The following is a 19,426-nucleotide window of genomic DNA, read 5'->3' as shown; positions in this document are numbered from 1 at the left end:
TTCACAACTCGTAAGGGTGGAATTTGAACTCATAAGCTTTGAGTCGCTAGTTCAGTACAATAACCACCTCACTAACATACCCATATTTTACTGTAATGGTGGAGCTCCGGTGGTGTTACTCCCAGTAAATCACAGAATACGATGTCTGTCTTATCTATCTGTGTTGTTTTCTTGTTGCTGGCTGTGTGGCTCTCTCCTCTTCTGTTTCTCGCTGTCTATTTCTGTTGTCTTTTTATTGTCTTTTTGTGGTCTTTTGCTTCAGCGCCTGTCTTCTTTTGTGGTTCTATATCTGTTGTGTCCTGGCCAATGGACATCCCTTAACCAACCATCAAGACAGATTACCTGGTTATTTATCTCATTAGCTGTATGTGGGACCTTGCTGTGTACAGATTCCCTGCTACACTTGCCTACAAAACATTAACGTCTGTACTTCAAATAACTAATTGTCTGTGAAGTATTTTGGGATGTCCTGAGGATATCAACGGTGCTATATAAATGCAAGTTATTCATAGAAACATAGAAACATAGAAACATAGAAGATAGGAGCAGGTGTAGGCCATTCGGCCCCTCGAGCCCGCTCTGCCATTTAATGAGATCATGGCTGATCATCCGAATTCAGTACCCCGTCCCTGCTTTCTCCCCATATCCCTTGATCCCTTTAGCCTTAAGAAATATATCCAACTCCTTCTTGAATATATTTAATGAATTGGCCTCAACTGCCTTCTGTGGTAGTGAATTCCACAGGTTCACCTCTCTCTGGGTGAAGAAATTCCTCCTCATCTCTGTCCTGAATGGCTTACCCCTTATCCTTAGACTGTGATCCCTGGTTCTGGACTCCCCCGCCATCGGGAACATCCTTCCTGCATCTAGTCTGTCTAGTCCTGTTAGAATTTAATAAGTTTCAATGAGATCCCCTCTCATTCTTCTAAACTCCAGCGAATATAAGCCTAATCGACCCAATCACTCCTCATACGTCATTCCTGCCATTCCAGGTATCAGTTTGGTGAATCTTCGCTGAACTCCTTCCATGGCAAGAACATCCTTCCTCAGATAAGGCAACCAAAACTGCACACAATACTCAAGCTGTGGTCTCACCAAGGCCCTGTACAACTGCAGCAGGACATGCTTGCTCCTGTACTTGAATCCTCTCGCTATGAAGGCCAACATACCATTTGCCTTCTTAACCGCCTGCTGCACCTGCGACTGGTGCACAAGGACACCCAGGTCTCGTTGCACTTCCCCTTTTCCCAATCTATTACCGTTCAGATAATAATCTGTCTTCCTGTTTTTGCCACCGAAGTGGATAACCTCGCATTTATCCATATTATACTGCATTTGCCATGTATCTGCCCAATCACCCAACCTGTCCAAATCATACTGGAGTTTCTCTGCATCCTCTTCACAGCACACACGCCCACCCAGCTTTGTGTCGTCTGCAAACTTGGAGATATTACATCTAGTTCCCTCGTCTAGATCATTTATATATATTGTGAATAGCTGGGGTCCTAGCACCGACCACTGTTTTTCTGGTGCTGCCTTAAAGTGCAAGGTCAGCTCAATCCTTGACATGGTGGTGGTCCTGGGGTATAGTGTATGACTTGTAAGCTCTGCAGGGCCATTGGGTGGGCTATCCAATTCCAATTCTCTTAAAGGGCTACTGATGGCCCTTAAAACTATCCTGAAGAGGGGCATAAATGGCTGTAGCAGGTGCACATGGGACAACAGCACCTTTTAATGAAGCAGCTTTGGAGGTACTGCTGGAGGAAGCCATGCAAAGGATACTTTTTTTTTTAAGTGGGGGGCTCACCCTCCAGCTACTCGCAGGATGAAAGTGGTTGTAAGAGTAAATGCTACTTCCACTGCGCACTGGTGCAGCTGGGGAAGAAATGTTCTGGTCTCAGTAACACTAAAAAAAAGTAAGCAAAATGTGAGCAGAAATTTTCTAACATAGGCTTGAAGTCCATCAAGAGCATTTCAGTGTAAGTTTGAAGTAGCATCACGGGGAGAATACACAGCACTCTGACAACTGTTCATTTATTTTCTGAATGTACAGGCATGCCCATGTTGCACCAGGGTACCCTGTATTGCTGCCATGGCCAATTGCATGTGGCAAATATGGATGCTGCTTGTTCACAGGTGGCTGCTGCCCTGGGCACTTGAATCAGCTCTGAGAATCCACTTTTGAAATATGTGTCCTTTTTTCTATCTGCTTTTGGAAAAAAACTGCATATAACCAGCACCAATGCATGCTGACCAGAGGGCCGTCAACTAACATATGACAATTGACTGCTTTCAAGGAAAGGGCCCTGGAGATTTTGAGCCTGGAGGCAATTGAGGGAGTGAGAAAGAGTGAGGGAGGAAGCCTCCCAAGTTCATGGCTAGCATCGTCTTTAATTTTCATTCTTCATCTCCTTAATTAGTTGCTCGTTCACTTCCTCACACACAGACATGCCTCCAGCATGGCCCTGTAACATACTAGAGTGTCGTGGCATCATTCTAAGATATGCTCTACATCTGCTCCTATGGGTTCCTGTGCAGAACTAAAACTGAGCACCTCACAGAACCCCGCCGTACCCATTCCTACAGCGGCCAACACCATCACAGCTAAACCCACTCTAGGGGATGCAGTTAGTGAGGTCCAAGAGGAAGCAGTTAGTGGAACACAGAAGAGGGGTGAGTGGGAAGCAAATGTAGATGAAAGTGGAGGAGCTGAAACATTACTGGCCAGAGAGCCAGCTCCAGAGCTCCACCAGCTGCTGGGCCTAGGGATTAAGATCTCACAGGGCCTGCCTACGAATGTAATTTAGTAGATCAGCACTCAGCAATTCATGTAGTCATCTTTAGAGTGTGACGGGCAACCTGTATGCTTTGGGGGTGTCTTTGGAGGAGTAACAGCTGTGCAGTGCTGCATGATTGACAGACTGAACTACAGCCCACCATGGAGTGGATGATCATTCTAGGACTCTCTTCAATGGATCCCCCTTGGAAGAGTTCCTAAGCTCAGCCCGAAGTCTTTAGCAAACAGTGGAGACTTTGGGCTCCAATCTTCAGCCACCTATCTTCTTTGTATTCACTATATTGGGGAATTGAATAAAATGGGGCTTCACCAAGCTCCTAACTGCCCAGCAGTCTGCTCACGCAGAGATTTTTGGTCATGCCGAGGGAGAGCCAGGAAGCAAGGAAATACCTTCCTGGAAGTATTTTTTTCCAGATCTGCTTGCTGGAACCCTCCCAGTGCTCTCAGATGCTGGTAGCGCCCTTTCCATGACTCTAATATCCTTCCTATAATGGGATGCCCAGAATTACACATACTACTGCAGCTATGACCTAAGCAATGCCCTGTATACATTCAATATTCCTTCCTTGCTTTTAAATTTAATGCCTACATGTATAAAACTCAAAATCCTTGCCCTTTAATTGCCTTTTCCAACTATACTTCCTGCTTTAAAGGTCTATGTAACTGCCCACCCCACATCTCCCTCTTCCTCTACGATCTTGCCACCTTGTGTGCACTTCCTTTGACTGTTCTTTTTCTTAAAATGTACTACTTCACAGTTCTTTACATTGAACTTCAACTGCTACCTCCACTGTGACCTCTTGAAATTGCTTGGGGGAGAAATTTGGTTGCTTTGCGCCTCCCAGGGCGCTAACGGGAGGCAAAGCAACTAGCGGCTGGGCACGGCGCAGCCAATGCCTCCCACGAAATTCAGCGGGAGGTTAACGGCGGTGGTAACCGTTAGCACCCCGCGGCGCTGCGCCGCCAGCGATGACAGCATCACCGTGCGCGCAGTGCTCCACTCGCACCCCGACCGCGATCTTCGGTAGTGCCCCCTGACTTACCGTCGGACACTATGTCCGACGGGGTCAGGGGGGCCTACCTGCAGCCGGGGCAGCGCTAATTAAAGGCGAGGTACCAGGCGGCCATTTTTGTTGCTGGTCACCTGCCAGCACCTGCCTCCATTGCCGTCCCCGGCCTCCTCTTCAACACCTCCCCCCACCCCGCAGAGTGCCAGCTGCGCTCCGTGAGCCCGGCACCTCTCTTGAGTGCCGGGCTCTTTTGCCGGTACTCCGAACCCTGGTGGCCCAGCTGGGCCCCGGGTCAAGCTGCGCAAGGCCCCTCCCCTTCTTCTGCAATAACGCGACACGACATGCTGTGATATTCCTCGCAGCGCACCAAGAGGGAGGCGGGGCACTTCCAGTAGCACCCCACTTCCCTCTTGGGGCGCTAGCGATGAATTTCGGCCACGGGGGCGCGACTCAATTTTTCCCCCCTTGTGTTCTTCCTCACAGTTTGCCATGCCTCTTAACTTGGTACCATTAGCAAACATTCCTCTTGTGCTTATATTCAAATCATTTAGATAAATGAAAAAGAAAAGAAGAGAACAAATCCCTGGGGCACACCGATTCAAAAAGGCATTGAATTCTTGCAGTATCCACTAGAACCATTGACTATTCTTTCTTAAACTATATAAACCAGAATTTCCTGTTTCACATTAACAATGTATGCATTTTAAGAAGGTAGTAGGAACAGGCTGGCTGCTTCATTTGGATATCTCAAGATCCACGAAGCACATCTTCAGATATCTTTGGGATAATGCAAAAGGCTGCAAAGATCTGAAACTTACACTGTTTAAACTCAGCCTCCAGAATGCTTGCTAGTGTTAGAAGAAGGGTTTGTTTACATTGCAAAATAATAGAAGATTCTGGAATTTCCCATTTTGCAATTGTAATGTATGGCACAAACTTGATAAGATTTTAAAACGTGAACATAGCCTCCACAGATAACTGATCAGTTGACTATAAAGCAAACTCATGATTGGATCGAATCTGAAGATCTCGGAATCCTTTTCTGACAATTGCAGTGCAAAAACCCAGATATCTCCTTGGGACATGAGAAAACTAGCAGACAAATGAATTTCAGCACAGATAAAATTGAGGTGATGCACTTTGGTAGGAAAAACAGAAACATCACCTACGCCTTAGAAAATAAGAAACTGAATGGGGTAGAAGAGCAAAGGGATCTAGGGATACAGGTGAACAAATCATTAAAAGCAGCATCGCAAACCAGCAAAGCAAGTAAACATGCTAACAAAGCACTGGGATTTATTTCTAGGGGTATAGAATTCAAAAGTAGTGAAGTTATGTTAAACTTGTATAGGACCCTGGTCAGGACATCCTTCGAGTACTGTGCACAGTTCTGGTCTCCATACTATAAAAAGGACATAGAAGCATTGGAGAAAGTACAAAAAAGGCTTACAAGGATGGTACCAAAACTGAGTGATTACAGCCATTGGGAAAGATTAAATAGGTTGGGGCTTTTTTCTTTAGAAAAGAGAAGACTTAGAGGTGACCTAATAGAGGTCTTTAAAATTATGAATGGGTTGGACAGGATAGATGTGGAGAGAATGTTTCTGCTTGTGGGAGAATCCAAAACTAGGGGCCATAAATACAAGATAGTTACTAATCAATCCAATAGGGAATTAAGCAGAAATGTCTTTACTCAGAGAGTGGTTAGAATGTGGAACTCACTACTACAGGAAGCGGCTGAGGCAGATAACTTAGATGCTTTCAAAAGGAAACTAGACGAGTGTTGTGTATGTACCTTTAAGAGAATAACTGGTCTCAGACTGCAGTACCGGCAGTGACCACCCCTGTATAAAAGGCGCTAGAGAGCCTCTGTTTGTTAGTTTCGCTATTGACTTCCACCAGTAAAGACTTGTTTGTTTTCACTCCTGCTGGTCCGTGTCTCAATCATTCACGGACTTAACACTGGCGACGAGTAAGAAACGAACTTACCTGCAACTCGGCAGCACCTCAGACGACGTTGTTGAAGGTCGGAGCCAGAAGAAAGAAAAAAAAAAATAGAGTCCAAAGAAACTCGGGAAACGGGCGTCGACCGTCAATCATCGGTTTGAAAACTTGCAGGAGAGACTGTCCAGAGCCAGGCTGGGTGCCTCGGTCTGTGGTTTCCCAGCTAATCGGGCTGGTGGCAGGTAGTGCTCTGATCCTTCCTGGGCTGCGGCGGGCTGAAGCTCGATCGGGTGGCTTTTCAACGGGGCCGGGCAGCGAGTCGGGAAGCAAAGAGAGAGAGAGAGGGTGGAGCACACAGGGCGCGGCCGGTGCTTCGAAGCCGGGCAGCGTTCGGACCGAAGACGAGGGAGGGAAGTGTCCCAGAGGGTCCGCTCCACGACGGGAAAATAATAAAAGAAAAAGAATCAATATTTAACGCGCAAGAAACCGTGGAAAGCAGCGCTAACAACAGCGGGGAAGAAAGCAAAGCGCGGGAGGCGCCATTTTGTTAAATCGGGGAAGAAGGCAAAGCGCAGGAGGCGCCATTTTAGATTTGCAAGATGCCGAAGACTGGCTGTATCACTACTTTTGATAATACACTAGAGGACTGGACCACGTATGTGAAAAGAGTCGAGGTATATTTCGAGGCAAACGAAATAGCGGAGGGGAAAAAGGCATCGATATTGCTAAACTTAATGGGCGCTAGAACGTACGGCCTATTGCGGGACCTGATTACTCCAGCCAAACCGAAGGCGAAGAGTTTTAATGAAATTGTTGCTGTCCTACAGGAACACTTAAACCCTGCACCGCTGTTGATAGCAGAAAGATTTAAATTCCACAGGAGAATTCAGCACAAAGATGAGAGCAATGCTGAGTATCTTACGGAACTGCGCAAGCTATCAAAGCACTGCCAGTTCGGAGCAGGACTGGCAGATACCCTACGGGACAAATTTGTCTGTGGACTCCTGAGTGAAGGAACACAGAAGAAGTTACTCTCAAGAAAAAGAGCTGACGCTAGATAAGGCTTTCAGCGTGGCAGTATCGTATGAAGCAGCAGCCAGGGGAGCTGCAGAAATTCAACAAAGACCACAGGAATACGGCACCCACGAAATGACATGGGGATTTGCAAAATGTTATCGCTGCAGCAGAACTAACCATGACCAGAAGGACTGCTGGTCCAAAGACAAAATATGCAGACAATGCGGGAAGATTGGACACATTGCATGAGTTTGCAGGTCTGGGAAGAAGACCAGCGACAACAAAAAGGCTACTAAGGAACCGGACAAGAAAGTACAAAAGATGATGGACAGTAGTTCCGAAGACCAGATGAGCGATAGTGAATCCGGAAACAGGAGACTAAGCTGTCTCAAACTTCACAATGTAATCGCAAAAGAGGATCACCGAACCATTTGGGTCACCCTCACGATAGCAGGGTCCCAAGTTAAAATGGAATTGGATACAGGATCAGCGCTAACCGTCATGAATCGACGAGACTACGAGCGGCTATTTTCACACATACCCTTGAGAGAGACATCCATCGTCTTGACGACGTATACGGGGCAAAAAGTATACCCCAGAGGAAAAATAAGGGTGCCTGTCAAATACAATGGCAAGAAAATACGGAAATTGTATCTCTACATACTGCCAAATGGTGGACCACCGTTATTGGGACAGGAATGGATCAGGAAGATAAACTTAGATTGGCATTCCATTCATGCAATGACAGTGGACGGTAAAAAAGATGACGACGTCACTCCTGGACGATTGTCAACAATCTTAGCTAACGTCAAAGAGGTATTTCAACAAGAACTGGGCACGCTTAAAGGCGTAACCGCCTCGATAAAAATAGAAGAGAATGCAGTTCCCAAGTTTTTCAAAGCAAGACCGGTACCATATGCAATTCGCCCAGCCGTCTAGGCAGAGCTGGAGAATCTGGAGAAGGCGGGCGTGTTGTCTAAGGTCGACTGGAGCGAGTGGGCGACACCCATCGTTCCTGTCATGAAGAAAACGTTAAGCAATAAGTCCGGAGAGCCAAGGAAGATTCACATCTGTGGGGATTTCAAGGTGACGGTGAACCCTGTCCTTCACACAGTACAATATGCTCTTCCAAGGATAGAAGACATCTTCGCCTCACTGTCTGGAGGGAAGCGTTTTACAAAAATTGACCTAGCACAAGCATATTTGCAGATGGAGGTTGAAGAGTCCTCTAGGAAGTATCTCACGATAAACACAAAGGTCTTTACCAGTATCATCGATTGGTATTCGGAGTAGCATCGGCTCCGGCGATATGGCAAAGAGCGACGGAACAAGTCCTGCAAGGGATTCCGGGGACTCAGTGTTACTTGGACGACATCCTTGTAACAGGTGAAGATGACAGTGAACACCTTAACAGCCTAGAACAGGTGCTCACTAGACTACGGGAACATGGGCTGCGAGCCAACCGCCCCAAGTGCGAATTTTTTAAGAAACAGATATCGTATTGTGGCCACGTGATTGATGAAGAGGGGTTACATAAGTCCCCTGACAAAATTGAAGCGGTTGTTAAGGCCCCAGCACCTGAAAATGTGTCGCAACTGAGGTAATTCCTCGGATTGGTGAATTACTATCATAAGTTTTTGCCGAATTTGTCGACAATTTTGCACCCACTGAACGCCCTACTACGAACGGGGGTAGCATGGAAATGGAGCGATGATTGTAAGCGTGCTTTTCAGAAGAGTAAGGACTTAATCACTTCAAGGGAAGTATTGGCTCACTACAACCCAGCACTGCCGATCAGACTGGCGTGTGATGCGTCTCCCTACGGCATTGGGGCGGTACTGTCACATAAGTTCCTTGATGGGTTAGAGAGGCTGATAGCTTTTGCGTCACGCTCGTTAACTTCTGCCGAGCGTAACTACGCTCAGATCGACAGAGAGGCCCTCAGCCTAGTGTGGGGGGTGAAGAAGTTCAATCACTACCTGCACGGTCAAAAATTTACTCTACTAACCGATCATCAACCTCTTGTCTCCATTTTCAACCCTCAGAAGGGCGTGCCGATAATGACGGCACAACGGCTGCAGAGATGGTCCCTTTTCCTAGGGGCACACCAATATGACATCGAGTACAAAGGAACTAAACAGTATGGAAATGCTGATGGATTGTCACACCTACCGTTGCCGACGGTGGAAGAAGAAGACCTTGCAGTGGATCCAATGGAATGTCTCCCTGTGACGAATGCAAACATAGAAAAGGAAACACGGAATGACCCGACACTATCACGGGTCCATGATTTAACGGTGAAGGGATGGCCAGCACATGGCGAACCACTGCTGCCAGCATTCTCGCCGAGAAGAGAACAGCTGTCAGTGTGCAGAGGGACCTTGATGTGTGGATCCAGAGTAGTAATTCCACCTAAGTTGACGGATAGAGTACTCAATGAGCTTCATGAGGGTCATCTGGGTGGGGTAAAAATGAAGAACTTAGCCAGAGCGTTTGTGTGGTGGCCGGGAATCGATAGAGAAATCGAAGAGATGACCAAGAGCTGTGCAGGATGCCAGAAGGTCCAAAACGCCCCACCACAAGCTCTTCTGCATCCATGGGCGTGGCCCTCATCTCCATGGCAATGGGTACACATTGATTTTGCTGGTCCCTTCATGGACTCGATGTTTTTAATTGCGGTGGATGCACATTCAAAGTGGCCAGAGGTAATAAAAATGTCCTCAACCACCACGGAAAAAACTATCACAGTTTTGCGAACCATATTCGCCAGGAATGGGCTGCCTGAACAGATTTGCTCTGACAATGGACCACAGTTTGTGTCTGAAGAATTCCGGAGGTTCTTAAAGAACAATGGCGTTAAGCAGTACACATCTGCCCCATATCATCCAGCCACTAATGGATTGGCCGAGAGGGTTGTCCAAACATTCAAGAAGGCTATCAAGGCAATATGTAATGAAGATATACCCCTACAACACAAGGTGGACAACTTCTTGTTTGCCTACCGGAATGCGACACATGCGGTTACCAACCAAACTCCAGCCATGATGTTCTTCAATCGAAGACTACGATGCCGCTTGGATTTGGCTAAGCCAAACGTCCGAAGAGATGTGGAGAACAGGCAGTTTCAGAATATGAATGGAAGGCCGACCAGGAGTTTTAAGATAGGTCAACCAGTTTTGGCCCGGGACTACCGCACTGAGAAATGGCAGCCAGGAACGATTTGTGCACAAGGACCTCTCATGTATACCGTGGACGTTGGGGAGAGCATTGTAAGACGCCATGCTGACCAGATTCTAGAGTCACTGGAAAACGTCAACTCCACACCACGATCTGATACACCTGGTAATGAACTTGACGTTCCAATTGCAGCTACCGCAGAACCGGTAATATTGGAAGCAGATGAACCAAACAAAGACATTGATCCCAATGCAACATTGCCAGAAGAACCTGATACCCCAAAGAGGCGTTATCCAGACAGAATCAGGAAGCCTCCTCAAAGACTGAACTTATAATTGCTTAAACTTAACCAATGTACCTAGCAACAGTAATTGTGATTGTAATTCGTTATCATTTAGTTGTTAAATGAATGTTATGTACTGTTTATCTAAAAGGGGAGGAATTGTTGTGTATGTACCTTTAAGAGAATAACTGGTCTCAGACTGCAGTACCGGCAGTGACCACCCCTGTATAGAAGGCGCTAGAGAGCCTCTGTTTGTTAGTTTTGCTATTGACTTCCGCCAGTAAAGACTTGTTTGTTTTCACTCCTGCTGGTCCGTGTCTCAATCATTCACGGACTTAACAACGAGTACATGAGAAAAGGGAATAGAAAGATATGCTGAAAGGCTGAGATGAGGCAGTTGAACCCGTGTGGAGTATAAACAACAACACAGACTATTTGGGCCGAATGGCCTGTTTTTGTTGTATATTCTATGTAAAGCTTCAGCCTGGCAAGCCTACAGTGAGATCCCATTTACCATGAGCCACTGAGAACTGTTAGTAGATTAGAGTTCCTCAACACAGAGAGAAAACAAGGCAAGACAGATATTAGTGTGACAAGACGTATTTTAAACAAACCCCTATTAACATACAGAGCTAAAGTTCTTATTCATGCACAAAATGCTTAATACTGTAGCTCTTGTGAGCAGTGTGGCGGTGATGTTCAACTGCCGGCCATCTGTTTCTCACCTAAAAAAATAGGTGGCTGGCAGCTGAAGGTCAGGAGGCACCTCACCCCCCCCTTTGACACTCAAGACTACCTGATGTCATTTTCAGGCCTATACATGGGAGAGCAGTTGCCCACCTGAAACAGCCGTAAGGCAGCTTAAATGTGCAAATAGGGGTCCTATGTAGTTAGTAGGATCCCAATTCGCATATTCACAGAAATTCACAGAAACCCCACAGTGCAGATAGAGGCCATTTCGGCCCATCGAGCCTGCACCAACACATATCCCACCCAATCCCCATAATCCCTACACCAACACATATCCCACCCTATCCCTGTAACCCAACGTATTTAATCCCCCTAGCACTAAGGGTCAATTTTTATCATAGCCAATCAACCTAACCTGCACATCTTTGGACTGTGGGAGGAAACCGGAGCACCCGGAGAAAACCCACGCAAACACGGGGAGAATGTGCAAACTCCACACAGACAGTCACCCGAGGCCAGATTCGAACCCGGGTCCCTGGCGCTGTGAGGCAACAGTGCCTCACTATGCCACTGTTCAGATACAAGCGAGTGAATCCTACGCTGTGCATGCTCTGTCCTGTTGTACCTTAAAGAGATAACAGGAGGCCACTCAGAGAACGGGCCCGGAGACTTTTTAATTTTCATGCTTGCTCCTCCTGGGCCCACAAAAAAACTTTGGCCCATTCGAGGCCACCCCAGGATTTCCTCCCTCACCCCCTCCCCCTCCCCCTCCCCACCCCACACTCCCCCATACCTGACCTGCCAACCGGCTCCCACACTAATTTCCCATCTTCCCAAACTTGGTAAGCTGCAGTCGGGGTGGTTGGGGGGGGCGGAATGGGAGGGAATGGGGATGGAGGGGGAGGGGGGATGGGAATGGGGGGGATGATGGGTAGGGGGGATGGGGGAATGAGGGGAGGGGGGAAATGGGGGGGAGGGGGGACGCGCCACAAGCTCGTCAGTGGCATTTAAACGCGGGCCTCCTGAGCTGGTTTTGAGCAGGTCGCCTTGCTGCTCCACTGACTTGGTGCCCATTTCGGGTGGAAGTTGAACAACCCCTCTCCCCAACACACCCCACTTTGGGTTTCTGTCATTTTGGGAGCAATGCCTGATACTGAAAGATGAAGTTAAGGTTGAGGCAAGCTAAACATGAGCAGTGATTTCTTCCTCCCTCCTGCAATGGTACTCAAACAATTTAAGTATTAACAATTCAATTTGTATAATTTTCTTTAATGTAAGGAAATATGTTTTCCGGCATCATGGGATAATCTAATAATTGGAATAATTTTATTTCCACTAGGGCATCCCGACTAACAAGTTTTAGATGCACTCTGATATCATACAGGCCATGGCTGCAGTTCTGGAGTATTACCATTTTATACAAAGCTAACAGTGTTTTAATATATTTCCATTTCTCTTTTTAGGGTTGAACCCGTCCTGGCCAGAATTAAAGAAGACAGAAAGCGAATTATCCTTCCATCTATTGACAACATCAAGCATAAAACATTTGAGGTCCAACGTTATGAGAACTGTGCCCATGGTTACAGCTGGGAGCTCTGGTGCATGTACATTAGCCCTCCCAAAGAATGGTGGGATAGAGCAGACCCTACATTGCCAATCAGGTCAGTTGTCCTTTTATTTACATTTAGAAAACTGCTCTTTCAGACTGATGATGAACAAACTAAACATGGGGGATAAATGCCTGACACAAAAAGACATTGGGAGTAGATTTTTGTCTTCACTGCCTGGGGGTAATCTGCTGGCACAAATCATCTGCCATTTGTAGAACCCACCCCATTTTCATTCCATTGGATGGGCAGGTGATGCACTCTGTTACACTACTGCCCAGGCTGTGAAGATAAAAATCGAGCCCATTAACTTCTACCCCATTAATACTAAGCTCCTTCCCCTACCCCCTTTTGAAAAAAACTGTAGATAAAGAAGTAATACTGAAAAAAATGATGGGAACTCAAAGTTGAAAAAACACCAGATCCTGTTCGTGTAGATGCTAGAATGCCGAGGGAATTCAGTGATGAATTAGTGGAGGCTTTGGCCACACTCTTTCAAACGATCTTGGGTATGGAAGCTGCGCCGGAGGACCGGAGGGTTGCCAAAGTAGCACCTCTCTTCAAAAAGGGAGAAAGAGAAAAACCAAGAAGTATAGATGAGTCAGTCTAGCAACAGTAGTAAATAAGCTTCTAGAGAACATAATATGGCATAAAATTATTACTCAGTTCGAAAGACACAAGTTAATTAAGGATAATCAACATGGATTTGTAAAAGGCAAATCGTGTCTGACAAATTGAAATCAGTTCTTTGAGGAAATAACCGAGACGTATGGAGTGTATTAATAAAGGAAATGCAGTGGCTATTGTGTATGTGCATTTTCAAAAGGCATTTGATAAGGTGAAACATTGGAGGCTTGCAGATAAAATAAGGCAATATTAAAGGGAATGTAGTCACATGGATAAAGTATTGGCTAAAGAACAGAAAAGAGTCAAGAGTGGTTAACAGAAGTTTTTTGGACTGAAGAGACTAGATTATAACTTTCACCGTTAAGTGCAAATTTAGTGGTAGTGCATTGGACACCATGTCCAATCTTTCTTTCCATTTCCTATCCAAAGCTCAGCAGATGAATCATTCGCTGAAGGGGAGGGTTAGGTTTACCTTTTGGGAGTAACTCATCAATCAGAGTGCTTCTGAACTCTTGAAAAGCTTCATAACAATGTCTGCTGTGTTAATGTTCAAGAAAGGGTGAGTTCTGTATCAAATGTAGGCAAATACATCACCACTGCGTCTTTTATTGATTTCACAAATGTGCTTCGTCAGATCGGCATTTGCAGTGTTTAAATGGATGCTGTAGAGGAAAGACATCAGGCAGGTAGGTCATGGTAAATCAGTGAACTGGAGGAATGCTCCAGGCAGAGCATCCGAACAATAATTGACCTGCCTCAATGATTGGAAAGTCAGAGATTATCAGTGATGTTCCAGACCTATAATCTGACAAATACTTGGCTCATAAGGCCAGAGAATTGGAAATCCAGCAAGTCATTTGTCAATGAAGCCTGGTTGTGATAATTCACGACTGATAAACTTAATTAAACTCCTGAGATTTCGAGTCTGTCAACATATTTTATAAGTCCCATGCCTCATAGCCTTGAAAAGTGGCCAGATGTATTTATTTTTGGTCTTGTTTTCAACATGTTGATGGAGGTTGCAAAGTTGAGGTGAGTCTTCTCGTATATGTTTAGAAATTAATAAATTAGCAGTTTATACACTCATGGATGATAAGATACTGATTAAAGATTTTGAAGTAGTATTTTGACAGAAGTGTCACTGTTGCAAAATTTCATCCATGCAGTTGAGAAATTTCAATTATTACTTTGAACAGGTTATAAGATAAGAAAGAACTTGCACTTAGATAGGGGATCAATTATTGTCTTCACTCGATTTTTATTCCATTTTGATGCTTTCCGCCCCACCAGATTACTGCCCAGGTGGTGAAGATAAAAATCCACCCCATAGAATCTTTTATATCCTCAGGGCCTCCCAGAGCATTTCATAGCCTATGAATTATTCTGGAGTGTCGTCATTTTTGTAATGTAGGGCAACACAGCAGCCTGTTTGTGCACAGCAAGGTCCTACAAACAGCAGTAAGATAAATAAAAAGTTATGCTGCTTTTGGTAGTGTTGGTTGAGGAAATAATGTTGGCCAGGACACCAGGAGAGCTTCCTTATACACAAACCATAAGTGGCACACATAGGGCTGGATTTTTCCAACCTCGGCGGGCGACCATGTGAGGAGGATGCCGAGAAACTCCAGTATGATTTGGACAGGTTGGGTGATTAGGCAGAAGCATGGCAGATGCAATATAACGTGGATAAATGTGAGGTTATCCACTTTGGTGTCAAAAACAAGAAGGCAGATTATTATCTGAACGACAATAGATTGGGAGAAGGGGAAGTGCAACGAGACCTGGGCATCCTTGTGCACCAGTCGCTGAAGGTAAGCATGCAGGTGCAGCAGGCGGTTAAGAAGGCAAATGGTATGTTGGCCTTCGTAGCGAGAGGGTTTGAGTACAGGAACAAGGATGTCTTGCTGCAGTTGTACAGGGCCTTGGTGAGACCACATCTTGAGTACTGTGTGCAGTTTTGGCCGCCGTATCTGAGGAAGGATGTACTTGCCATGGAAGGAGTGCAGCGAAGATTCACCAGGCTGATACCTGGGATGGCAGGAATGACGTATGAGGAGAGATTGGGTCGATTGGACTTGTACTCGCTGGAGTTTAGAAGAATGAGAGGGGGTCTCATTGAAACTTATAAAATTCTAACAGGACTAGACAGACTAGATGCAGGAAGGATGTTCCCGATGGTCGGGGAGTCCAGAACCAGGGGTCACAGTCCAAGGATAAGGGGTAAGCCATTTAAGACAGAGATGAGGAGGAATTTCTTCACCCAGAGAGTGGTGAACCTGTGGAATTCTCTACCACAGAAGGCAGTAGAGGCCAATTCATTAAATATATTCAAGAAGGAGTTGGATATATTTCTTAAGGCTAAAGGGATCAAGGGATATGGGGAGAAAGCAGGGACAGGGTACTGAGTTTGGATGATCAGCCATGATCTCATTGTATGGCGGAGCCGGCTCGAGGGGCCGAATGGCCTATTCCTGCTCCTATCTTCTATGTTTCTATGGGGGAGAAATTCGGTTGGTAGCGCCACCGATTAACGCCTAAAGAGGCCGAGAAGTGGGGCGATAGCCAATTTCCGGGCTGGCGCAGGGTGCCTAACGCCTCGCCCCATATTGCCCATGCATTTAGCGCCGGCGCAAACTTGTAGCGCCCGCCCATGGGCGCAGGCAGATTATGACATCATTTCAGTGTGCAATGCCTTTTGTGCACCCCAGATCGGAAATTCAGTGGCGCCCCCCTCCGTAGCGCCTGTCGCTATTAGTGACAGCTTACAGGGAACCTTACCCAATCGCTCTCGGTCTGGAGGGGCGTTATTTAAAGGGGACTGGTGTGGTTTAAAAACGGCAGCCATTTCTGGAGCACAACTTCTTCCTGAGTTACAAAGAGTTGCTGAGCTGCACACAGAGAGCCTTTTGACCACTGAGCCCACGCAAGCAGAGGAACTTCAGCCTTATGACCATCGCCTTGCTGCTGGTGAGCTTTTACAAAGGGGACACTTCCTGTGCGCACTTATTATGGGGGCTGCATTGGAGGGGAACGTCCTGCTGCAGCATCATCTAGAAAGGGTACTGAGACGCAGGGAGAGGGGGCCGGCCATGGCCAGACGGAGGAGGGCCAACAGACGTCGCCACACCAGACCTTACGCTGCCAGGGTTTTCCGACAGCAGTTGTCCTACATGAACATGTCGGAGGAGCAGTGTCTCAGAAGGCTGCGCTTTAGAAAGGAGGTCGTGAGTGAGCTGTGCCACCTGCTTCAGACAGATCTGCAGCCTCAGATAAGGTGCAGGACATCTCTGTCGGTGGCTGTGAAGATGACTGTTGCCCTGAACTTCTACGCGACCGGCTCTTTCCAGTCCGCATCTGGGGACATAGCCAGCATCTCACAGTTCGCGGTGCATTGCTGCATCCGTCAAGTGACTGATGCCCTGTTTCGAAGGAGGTGGCAGTACATCTCCTTCCCAATGACCCCGGACAAGCAGTGGGAGTGCGCAGAGGGCTTCGCAGCAATAGTGGACTTCCCCATGGTGCAGGGTGCCATTGACTGCACGCACATGGCTTTGCAGGCACCTGTTTTCAATCCGGAGGAGTTCTGCAACCGCAAGGGGCTCCATTCCTTGAATGTCCAGCTGGTCTGTGACCACCGGCAGCTGATCCTCGCAGTCAATGCGCAGTTTCCAGGCAGCAGCCATGATGCCTTCATCCTGCGCCAGACTTCTGTTGCTGACCTTTTCGAGGCCCCGGCTCACCCAGAAGGCTGGCTTCTTGGGGACAAGGGCTATCCTCTGTACCCGTGGCTGATGACCCCACTCCAGATCGCCAGAACCCCTGCTGAGGAAAACTTCAATGCGAGCCATCTGGCGACGAGGAACATTCGGCGTCCTGAAGCAGCGGTTCCGCTGTCTCAACCATTCCGGGGGAGCTCTGCAGTATTCGCCCGAGCGAGTCTCGCACTTCGTCGTTGTTTGCTGCATGCTCCATAACTTCGCCATCCTACGTTCCCAGCCAATGCCAGCAGACATTGACGCACCAGCAGAGGAGGAGGAGGAGGAGCAGGAGGAGGAGGAGGAGGAGGAGGACCAAGATGGGAGGGAGGGACTTTCTGGAAGGGCCGTGCGTCAGAGGTTCATCAGAAGTCGCTTCTAGGCCCCTCTGACGGAATGCTTGTGGCCATTCCAGGAGCAGGATTGGAGCCGCCCTCATACCCCCAAGCCAGTGAGGGGCAAAAATCATGTAAAAACCAGACTCGGCCTTTGCAAATGAATAAAGTGTTTTAATACAAAGAAATAGCTTCATTTCAACATGAAAAAGGAATAACAACAGAAAGCTTAATAAACACAGACACATAATTGCCTCTCCCTCCCGTGAGACTGTCCAAAACATGAGGTTCTCTCATGGCATCCTCTATGGCCTTGATTTGACCTCAACAGAGGCTTCATCCCCCCCCTTTAGTCTTTGCCTCCGGATGAGGATCTCAGTCTCTTGCAGCTTTGGCCCCTTCCCTCCCTGCAGCTCCTCCTTAATGTGACCCCAGTGGCTGCAGCAAGGCTGGGGGAGGCCTGCTGACTGTCCCTGAGCGCAGATGCCCCTAAGGTGTGGCCTGGACGACCTCTGCGCCTAGAGGGCCCAGCTGCTGACTGCTCCACCTGTGCATGGGTGGAAGCAGTCTGTCCTGCAGGTGGTGGCAGCTGCAGTGGGGAAGTGCCAGTGGTGGCAGGAGGAATGCTGTCCTCTTGAGAGAGGACAGTACCTCCCTGCTCCAGCAACACACTGGCACTCCCACGGGGCAGCGCTTCAGCATCCGGAGCAATCTGCTGGAGCACAGATTGCTGGCCTGCTGTGGTGCCCTGAGGGCCCCGGGTAATCCTGTCTGAGCCATCGAGGGTGGCAGCAGTCACTGGTCGCCTGGCCTCACTCTGCGAATGCAGGACACCAGCGAGTGATTGCGTGGCAGCACTCAGCGCTTGCATTGCAGGTGCCAGTGCTTCGGTGAAGCCCTGGACAGCCCTTTCCAATGCTGACCCGAAGTCCACCGCACTCCGGGCCTGTGCTGCGCCGATATCTTGGACACTCCGCGCCAGTGTCCCGATGGTTTCAGACAACCTTCCCACTGCAGCCATGAGCTCAGTGTTCCTCCCGCCAGCCTGGGCGCTCATTTCTCTGAGGGCACGCACCTCCTCTGCGCTCTGTGCACAGCACTGGCGGCCTGACTCACCCTCCGGGGAGACGGCACCCGAGCTTCCCTCACCCCCCTGCATTGCTGCAGCCTGCTGGTGCCTGGAACTGCCTCCTCCTCAGAGCTGGTCCCCCCGCCCCCCTCCAGGGAAGTAGTGCCCCCAGTCTGGCGCTGGACTCGCTCGCCTGAGGTTGGTTGGGAAGGTCCGGCATCCTCCTGGTCGTCGCCTCCAGAGTCACTCAGAGTGGCAGCTTGAGGGCCCGCAGCCTCATCTGGCGATTCACCATCTGAAAGCAGGGAGGTACAGGAGTGGCTTTAGCGTGAGGACAGGGTGGCAGCGAGGGAGGCATAAGTGCTGCAATGTACTGTAGTGGCTTGGCAGTGGAGAATCATGCTGGTGGGGGGAGCAATTGGTAGGAGAGAGATCAAAAAGGTGAGAGCCTTACCATTGCTGTCCACTCTGGGGTCGGCAGCTCCAGAGGCGACTGGTCCAGTCAGCCGGTGTCCCACTATCCTCTGCACTCTCAGCTCCAACTCGCTTAGGTTCTGCAGGTGAGGCGGGCCTCCACCGGTGGCCAGCTGCTCTCGGCGGTTCCTCGCCAGCTTTGCCTGCAGGAGAAAGAACGGGAAGTGTTGAAGCATTATGCAATGAGCTGACATTACATGCCCCCCATGGTAGATTAGCCCTTACATTGTGCAATGAGCTGACATTACATGCCCCCCATGGTAGATTAGCCCTTTCATTATGCATTGAGCTGAATGTGCGTGTGTGTTTCCTGGAAGGGCCATGGGTGCAGGCAGACAGATGGCCTTTGGGGGTTCGGGCACCCTCCAGCCATTAAGTCAGGTGCAGATGGAGGGATGAGGATGATCGTGGAAAAGGCACTCACCCTGATGACCCAAGTGAGGTCGTTGAACTTTTTCCGGCACTGGACGGCGCTCCTGGCCACCACGCTTCTGCAGGTCACTCTGGTGGCCACATCCCTCCATGCTCGCCGGTAATCTGCATGTTGAGCCCTCCTCCCATCCTCAGGGTAGAGAATATCACGCCTGCGGTCCACAGCGCCTACCAAAGCTTCAAGGGCCTCCTCGGTGAAGCGCTCTGCC

General features: G+C 48.3%; 1 protein-coding gene across 1 annotated transcript in view; it reads left to right on the top strand.

The window, feature by feature from the left end:
• The window catches only part of galnt17 (polypeptide N-acetylgalactosaminyltransferase 17), a 553,078-nt gene that overhangs the window by 239,326 nt on the left and 294,326 nt on the right, over window positions 1-19,426 (top strand). Inside the window, exon 5 of the mRNA XM_085964471.1 lies at window positions 12,382-12,579. Within this exon, the coding sequence (XP_085820597.1) occupies window positions 12,382-12,579 (198 nt within the window). The remainder of the gene's footprint in view (window positions 1-12,381; window positions 12,580-19,426) is intronic.

Source organism: Somniosus microcephalus, chromosome 22 (genome assembly GCF_052327205.1).
Source record: "Somniosus microcephalus isolate GS21.2 chromosome 22, FLI_Smic_1.0, whole genome shotgun sequence".
NCBI classification, from domain to species: Eukaryota; Metazoa; Chordata; class Chondrichthyes; order Squaliformes; family Somniosidae; genus Somniosus; species Somniosus microcephalus.
Note: the sequence above shows the minus strand (reverse complement) of the source record. Positions and strands in the feature narration are given on the sequence as shown.